The sequence below is a fragment of the Haliaeetus leucocephalus genome, unplaced genomic scaffold (genome assembly GCF_000737465.1).
Source record: "Haliaeetus leucocephalus isolate CR32 unplaced genomic scaffold, Haliaeetus_leucocephalus-4.0 Scaffold473, whole genome shotgun sequence".
Lineage (NCBI taxonomy): Eukaryota > Metazoa > Chordata > Aves > Accipitriformes > Accipitridae > Haliaeetus > Haliaeetus leucocephalus.
Window position 1 is genome coordinate 6,093,330 of NW_010972909.1, and position 8,367 is coordinate 6,101,696.

Consider the following 8,367-nt stretch of genomic DNA (forward strand, 5'->3'; position numbering starts at 1 on the left):
TGGGTCTTCTAATTTTGTTATAACTAGACTGACTTCTTAGGAAGGATGAATACAAGCAAATTATTTCAGCACTTGGCTGCAAGTTTGTGTTGGCTCTGGATGGATAGAGAATTCAGTGTCTCTTTTAGGACATTCATTTCTGTCCAGGCCAAATTTAGGAGATCAATGACCCAGAAGAAATAAATGGCTTATATAGTTCTCTCTGTCTTCACTGAGCAAAATCAGCTGCAGCTTTAAAAGCTATTTTGTGACACAGTCTGAATTTTGGCCCTGTTCTCTGTAGGACAAATATCCAGTCTTTCTCTGATTCTAATGTGGACCCTAACTGCACGGACCACAACAATAGAGCCCCCAGTGACAGAGGGAGTGTGTGCAGGTGCTCCAGATGATAGATGCATGTATCTAAGTTTCCCCAAATTGTTCCTAAATGGAGCATTAAAAACATAAGCCTCAGCCACGAGATTGCAGTTCTGACCCCCACTGAAAGCAATCAACATCTGGCCGGCACAGTTTTAGTATCCAGAGAAAACAACAGTTTTAGTATGAATTTTTTCTTCAAAAGCAAATCTCCACCCCTTCCCAAGTACCTGTCTGTCCAGGCTTGTAGATGGGTTTGTCTGTCTGGACGAAGACCAAGCTCTCAGAATTCTTGACCAGCACCGACTTGCGGCTCCTGAACTGCAGTGTTGCCCCCTTCACTGTCACAGTGATAAATGTGACTGGTGACGGGCTATTTGATTTTGGAAGCTGGAGAGTAAGAAAGCAACTATGTTATGGACCACCTTTAAACGCTTCCAGAACTGAACTGGCCTTTAGGAAATAAGAGAGTTAATATAATCCTGATGGACCCAACACAGAGGTGAGGAGAACTATAATCAGGAACAAGAGACTGGTCTTCACTTGCCCTATATTCCTACTGCTGTCCAAGTATTGTGCAGCAAAGGCACTCCCACCTCTGCCACCCAATTTCAAGAAATTCTTACTGCCCTGACCAAAACTTTTCTGTTCTTTTCCTTTTGACATTCACAGGGGCAATGGAATAATTCCCCTTCTCTTTCAGATAATGTCCCTAGTCCTTGCAGAACATTTCCTTTTCCAAACCAGACACACCAGATCTCTCTCCAAGTGACAAAACTCAGTCTTCAGCCTATATCTGACAAAGCCAGACACGGATGCCAACCTGTTCCGTGTCCTGAAGGCCCGTTCTTCAGCCTTCAGGCCAAAGACGTAATCTGTGCTCTGAGCCAGATGACCAACTTCCCTAGCTGCCCACAATTTGCTATAGTCTCTGGGGCTATCAACTACATTAAGGTACAAATTTCCTGCCTCACTCTCTTTTTCAGTCACAGGCAATCACAGCTCTATGGTCTTACATTAATTCAGTGTACCATATCCACAAGTCAAAAAGTATCTGAGGTTCAAAAGCTCTACCCCAATTTGAAGGCACTCAAGTGACAATCTGTGGCTGTTGAAGGATGATGTGAAGAGCCATTTGAAGAAGCTGTTCACCAAACAGCCATCAGGAGCATCAATACTAAAATCACTTCTTTCTCCTGGCCTCTTGTCCTTCTGTCCTAGAGAGGGGCTGGCTTTCCAGGGTTCAGCGTTTCCCATTCAGATAGCACACTAAGGAGATCTCAGCAGTGAAAGGGTGTTGAGGATGGACGTGAACATACCTTTGGCCAAGAGGGATGTGAATACCTACACAGTGTTACTCTGGCATTACAGTGCCCTTACAGTTTATCCCTGGCACAAGGGATCAGCCCACAAGGATGAGATACTCACCGAGAAAGGGATGCAGGTGAACAAGTCCGTCTCTGACACCACGTCATCAATCAAGCTCCTGTTTTCACCTTGATACTCGAGTGTGGCACTCAGCGTCACAGACTCATTCAGGTGGGTCAGTTGAACACAGACTTTCTCAGGAGAATCGGTGTGTATCAGAAAGGGCAGTAGCACCATATACTGCCTAGGAAGAGGGGAGAAGGACAGGTCAGAGGAACAGGTAACAGGAGCTGTACAGAAAGAACAAATAAACCAATCTGATGACTACAGCCTTCACTGCACAGGGGGAGAGGTGCATTTTCTAGGAGTGTAACAAGATTTCCAGCATGTCTGTAACAGCAGGGGAAAGCAGAGAGGCCAGTCTCAGAAGTAAAATAACCACAGGAAATCCTCAGTGCGGATGTCTGGAAGGGATATGTTTTTCCAGGTTCTGGCACAACAGCAGTGCTTCCTCCTGGGACCCTGAATAATGCCAGTGGGGACAAGTCAATTAATTGTCACCTTTGCTGGACACTGTTAGTGGGATTCAGGAGCTGCACAAGTGCCGGTACCTAGTGAATAAACGCCACTGACCACACGCTGCCAACCGTCTGTAGCACTAACTCTCATTCCTCGCAGAGACCCAAAACTGCCACAGCGTGGTGCCACATCTTCAGCAAAAACACTGGAGAAAATTTCAGGTTTTCAGGGAAGCAAGCCCCTCTTGTCTCAGCCGGAGCAGGGGGTCCCTGCTCAACCCTACGCAACCTCCCTCCCAGGGGAGCAACATGCCGGTGGTGTCCCGGTGCCCAGCACTGCATCTGGGAATCAAACCTGACCCCTCTAATGGCAACAGGGCTTCCTTTTGGGTGGGCGAGGACTGGCCTCTGACAAGCATCCCCAGAGCAGCGAGCATCTGGGAGAAGAGCCCTCGACACCTCAGCAGTAAGGTAGGGCATTCGCTTTAGCGGTATGGGCGGCTCTCACACCTTGACGTCCATCAGTTGGTCTACGGGGAGAAAGCTCTGGCCCCTCAGGTCCCAGCCCTGCTGTCTGCATTTGACGAAAGCGCTGCAGCACAGCCTTGCTTTGCTGCGGAGGAAAAGACATTGCCAAAAAGCCAAAGGAGAAAGCCTCTGGGATGTCAGGACCCCTCGTGCGCTGCTCCTGCCATACAAGTACGACGCACATGCACAAAACACGCACTCCCTTCACATACAAACAGGGCAAAAGGGGGTGAAGAAAGGATGCAGCACAATATACCCTCACAGACCTTAACAGTCACAGTCTAACAGTGCCATCTAACCTTGGGTGAGAAGGGAATTTTCATTCCATTGGCTGAGCTGAAAAATGTGAGTTAAAAAATAAAGCCATTTCTGGTTATGCCAGATCTGTTATTTGTTCCTTTTTTTCCCATTATCAATCAAAAAACCACTCCCATCCCCTGGGCATTTCAGCCTGGGAGTAGGGTAGCCAACCCAAAATGAAATTTTTCACTGTCTTTTCAAAAAAGCCTATCTCTTAAGGAAAACTGAATGTGTAAACAGTTATAAAAAGTTGCCTTTCAAAAGAACCAATTCTGTGCAGAAAATTTTGTTGAAATCCTGTCAATTCACTGAAGCAGCAAAAGGTATTCTCATAGACCTCTCCCTCTTTTTTCTTTTTTTTTTTTTCCTGAAGTTTTACTGATATCTCAGTTTCACAGACTGTTTTGGGTCCCCCTGAAGCACTACAGCTGCTGTTTGTAGAAGATGCTTTACCCAGCCCTGGTAAAATAAAGCCCTGGTCTTTATTCCTGAGTAAAAGAAAGTAGGCAAAAGATGAGAGACGAAGCGACAGACAGAAATACGACCCAGGTCTCCTGCCTGCCCAGAGACCCCCCTGCGCAGCTTACGGCTCTGTGGCAGGCGAGCTGTGTCCAGGAAGGAAGAAGAGGAGCAGGAGGAAGACGCTGGGTTTGATGAGCAGCCCGTCCTTCCCCATGGTGCGGAGCAGGGCAGCAGGTCGTGGTGAGTCCAGCAGACACCCAGCCTGGTCCGGTGCTGCTCGTACTCCCCCTCTGCTCTCTGAGCCAAGCCTTTATACTCTCTTCTGCAAACAGCCTAGGGGCTGGAGGAGATAAGGGCTGGAGGCCAGGGCCCATCTGGAAATGGGGAGAGGCGGTGCGGAGGAGCTGAACTAGCAGCTCTGAGTCCGGGCAGAAGGCCAGGCGCTGGGGGGGAGAGGGAGGGGAGGGTGCCCAGCAGGCTGGAGCCGTCTCTTTTTTTTGTGGCAGGGCAGCAGGCAACGGAAGAGGAAAGGTAGTGGCTAAAGAAAAGGAGGGCTAACAGCGGAGGGTAAGGGGAAGGCCTCCGTTTCTGGCAGGGGTCCCTGTACGGAGCTGGCCGCGGCGCTGGTCACGGCGGCGGCTGGAGGAGCAGGAGTGGTCTGGTTTCCTTCAAACTGGGGGCAGGAGATTGAGCTGGCATTTGGGAAACCAGAGCGGGCAAGCCTCACCCCCGCTTACAGGCGGGATCTGAAAACAGGGAATGCAAACTCTGAAAACGTTCCCCCTTCACCCACCCTGCGCCCCCATGGTCTCCATTCCCTGTCCCACCAGGGCTAATGCCAGGAAAAGGGGCCAGAGAGTGCCTGGACAATCAAGTCATCTAAGATAATCTGGCCTTCACCCTGACAGAAAGAGGGACAGTGACATGATGGGAAGCTGCCAAAAGTTCAACCCATTAACAGCGTGTAACACATTAACCAGTTCCCCAGAGCAGCAGCTGCCCTCACACAACAGAACAGACATGGCCTCGGTCTTGCTTTCCCTGTACTGGTTTTAGTTCCAGGTCAAGTTATTGGCACATCTAGATCCAGTTATTGCTGTTTGATGGAGTCCTTACTGGTTTTGTTATGTGAAAATCCATGTAATGCACTGTGATGGGCGATGTTGCATCACGGAGGGAAATTTCTTTTTGACCATTGTCTTTACCATAGTTGCCTTGGTCTGCAGCAGGAGGATCAATAGCTCTGGTAATTATTACCTTTGCAAGTGGCAGTAGAATACCTGTCTTTCTTATAGTCCTAACCCGAACTCCAAAGAAAGGAGATCTATGTTAGAGGATGTAAAGCATAATTTCTGGATTAAAAAGGGTGCAGGATGAAATGATTATCTGTCTGTCCTTCCCCTCTCCCACTATCATCATCAGAAGTTTTGTAAGCTCAGGAACTTCAGAGTTAAGAAATCCAAGTGCCGTGAGATAACAAACCTTCATTGCAGACCTCATTCTGCCCTGCAGTGACCTGCATGGGAAAGCGAGAGGCTGGGAGTGCATGTCCAATTTCCTTGGGGACTGCACAAAAGACAGCCCAGGTTTGTGCTCTGCCTTCTCCATCTGATGCCTAATGGTTGCTCTGCCTGCCCAAAATAAATGTAACCCAGGAAGATCTGCCTCATCCGCAGAGAAGAGGATTTGTGTGTGGGGTGGTCAAAGCCTTTTTGAAGATGACACTTTACATCGGTTTGAACAGGTTGGGAGCTGGACTGATTGAACACAAACCTTACAGGGAAGAACTGCACACAGCAGAGGAAGGTAGGGCTACCCTTTCTGACAAATAGCCAACCAGTTCACACCGCTCACAAGCCAGCTCCCAATCATTAGGACCTTGGTCAAAAATGTGCTGTGTAGCCAAAAACTGAAGAGAAATGTTTTCAGTCAATTGAAGGGGGCAAGATTTTAAAAGCTTGAGAATCCCAGGAGGTACCAATGAACATGCACAGATACCGAACTGACTTCTAAAATCTGCCCTCAAGCTGCTTGGCCTCCACTCCATTCCCAATAGCAACTTGGGCCCCAGCAGACTAATTTCAAGGGTCTCTGCACGGCCCATGTGATTCAGCTCGTAGGTGGTGGCGCAGACAAGGCAGTGGCAATGAGTTTTCCCTCTCTCTCCTGCCATTTCCACCTGCTGTGAGTAGAGCTGAGAAGGCCAACAGGCTTTCTAGATCATTTTGGCTAGATTTTAAGTGGTTAACTCTAAGCTCCGCAGGAAAACTCCTGCAAGGTATCAGCCTATCCATGAGGAGAGTGTGTTTCAGTATTATCTTTCCTGGATTTCTCTCAGTGAATCTGAATTCCTGTCATTTGGCATAGCTCAAAGGGACAGGTGCCCCAGTTGTGCAAAAAGAGCATTAAGCATCCTGTATCTGAATGAAGAATCCCACTGCATTCATTGACAGCATCACAGAAGTGCCGGTTAGAAGGGAGCTCTAGAATTTATCTAGTCCATCCTTTCACTTAAAGCAGGACTGCTGCCAATGCTGTCAGCTGTGACTTTGTCAAGTCAAATCTTGAAAACTTCCAAACTTGCACTAATTTCTGGTGAAGGCATTTTTCCTCATGTCCAGTTGGAACTCCGCAACCTGCAGTTGCAGCCATTGCCCCATGTTGTATCTTCTGCTCCTACCAAGAAAGGTCATGTTCCAACATCCTTACAACTGCCTTTCAAGTATTTGTAGGCAGTTATTTAATCACCCCAACCTCCTCTTGGTCAGACTAAACAAGCCCAGCTCCCCCTGTCACTCCCTACGGGTAAGGGCTCCATACTCTGATGAGTTTGGTAGTCCTCCCTTGGACCCTCTCCAGTTTCTCCATGTTCCTCTTGAACTGGGGGTCAGCAGACCAAACGCTGTCTAAGTGCAGCCTCAGAAATGCCATAGAGAATGAGGATTGTAACTTACCTTGATCTGCAAGCCATGCTCCTCCAGTATTCATTCATCGCTGCTTACAAGAGTTCATCCAAAAAGAACTTCCAAGAAACTTAGTGTATATCGATCAGCTGTATCAACATGCTCTAGACAGAAGATTAAAAGCTCTGCCAAAGAGATTTGTTCCACTGCTTTTCATGGAAATGAATATATTTGCTTCAAATCCCTTTAGTATTGTAAAAATTTGAACGCACAGAGGTGCCATGTGCACTGTTGAAAGTAAAATTCGCAGCTGAAAATCCTTTCCCTTTGAAGAATGGTCAACTTTCGAGGCAACCTAATGTATTTATTTATTTTACATTTCCTGAGTATCTCTTTGGGATGAGACTGAGAGGCCATGTTTGAAGAGCTAAAAGGTAAAATAGTCTAGTATGCACTGCACTGTAAAATCCTAGGGGAGGCAAAGATGTTGCGCTATTCACGAGGTAAACTAGGCAAGCTCGGAGACGTGCTCACCTCACCTACACACATCACGATAACATGAGAAGCTGTTTCTTCACTGGGGTTCTCTGGTAAAGTAACTGCTAGGTTTCCTTCTGTAGCTGCTACCACTACTTTGACAAAACAGGCAAAGTCTCCAGCATTATTTCTGTAGGGCCTGGCAACTTCCTAGGAGTCAGGGACAGCATCGTCTCTTGATGGTTGAATGGACTCTGGCACAGACAAAATGACTCACCCAAAGTAACCCAGACAATCTGAGATGAAATCTCAAAGTTTTTAGCTCCTAGTAGACTGCTTAAAATATGGTGGGTTTTTTCACAGTTTCCCCAGGTCTGACTGTTGCAGGCATGGTTATTGAAAATCAGACCTACCCTTGCTGGGAACATTCCCATCTTAAGCCCCTCAGCTCAGTGAACTCCATATGAGTTTCAGCAGACATCCACTTAGTTGAGTATGCTAAGAGCTGTGTTTTCGTCTTCATCTGCCCCGATACCTTCATGTGTTACATCCTCTATGAATGTCAAGCCCCACATACCAGTGATATGCAGTTGAAGGCATTCTGTAAATGGCAGTGTGAGGAATCTGCTGTTGCGTTGCAACTGGATTGCTCAAAACTGCATTAAGCTGCTTCTTTCAACCAGGTGATGCAAGGAAAATTTCAATTATTTGAAAATAAAATTGCTGGGGGGAATCAGCAGTTTTATTTTTGGAAACAAGAGCCTGGCTCTGTCCTCTTTGTGCCCTCCCTTCAGGTGCATTATATAAATATATATTATATATAAATTAATAAGGTCTCCCCTCAGCATTCTCTTCTCTAGAATAAACCGTCCCAGCTGTCTCAGCCTCTCCTCATAGGAGAGATGCTCCCATCCTTTCATCATCTTTGTGGCCCTTCATTGGACTCTCCAGTATGTCCATGTCTCTTTCGTACTGAGGAGCCCAGAACTGGACCCAGCACTCCAGGTGTGGCCTCCCCAGTGCTGAGTAGAGGGGAAGGATCACGTCCCTCGACCTGCTGGCACTACTCTGTCTAATGCAGCCCAGAATACCATCCACCTCCTTTGCAGCAAGGGCACATCGCTGGCTCATGTTCAACTTGGTGCCCACCAGGACCCTCAGGACCTTTTCTGCAAAGCTTCTTTCCAGCTGGGTCACCCCCAGCAGGTACTGGTGCATGGGGCTGTTCCTCCCCAGCTGCAGGTCTTTGACCTTCTTCTTGTTGAACTTCACCAGGTTCCCGTCAGCCCGTTTCTCCAGCCTGCCTTTCCCAGAACAAACACGTGCCCCAGAACATCTACCACTAAGCTGCTGCTTGCCAAGGCTTGTGACTGGCTATTTGGGAAATCCCTACAGGAACACTCATGTGCACTGTGCCATGTACTGTATTGGTTTTATGTGGCAAGGTTTTGGTA

General features: G+C 47.6%; 1 protein-coding gene across 1 annotated transcript in view; it reads right to left on the reverse strand.

The window, feature by feature from the left end:
* Positions 1 to 3,747, reverse strand: part of LOC104836730 (alpha-2-macroglobulin-like) — a 29,190-nt gene extending 25,443 nt beyond the window's left edge. The window contains exons 1-3 of the mRNA XM_010575452.1: positions 3,659 to 3,747; positions 1,786 to 1,969; positions 588 to 747 (exon numbers count right to left, since the gene is read on the reverse strand). Coding sequence (XP_010573754.1) covers positions 588 to 747; positions 1,786 to 1,969; positions 3,659 to 3,747 — 433 coding nt within the window. The remainder of the gene's footprint in view (positions 1 to 587; positions 748 to 1,785; positions 1,970 to 3,658) is intronic.
* Positions 3,748 to 8,367: the final 4,620 nt, after the last annotated feature.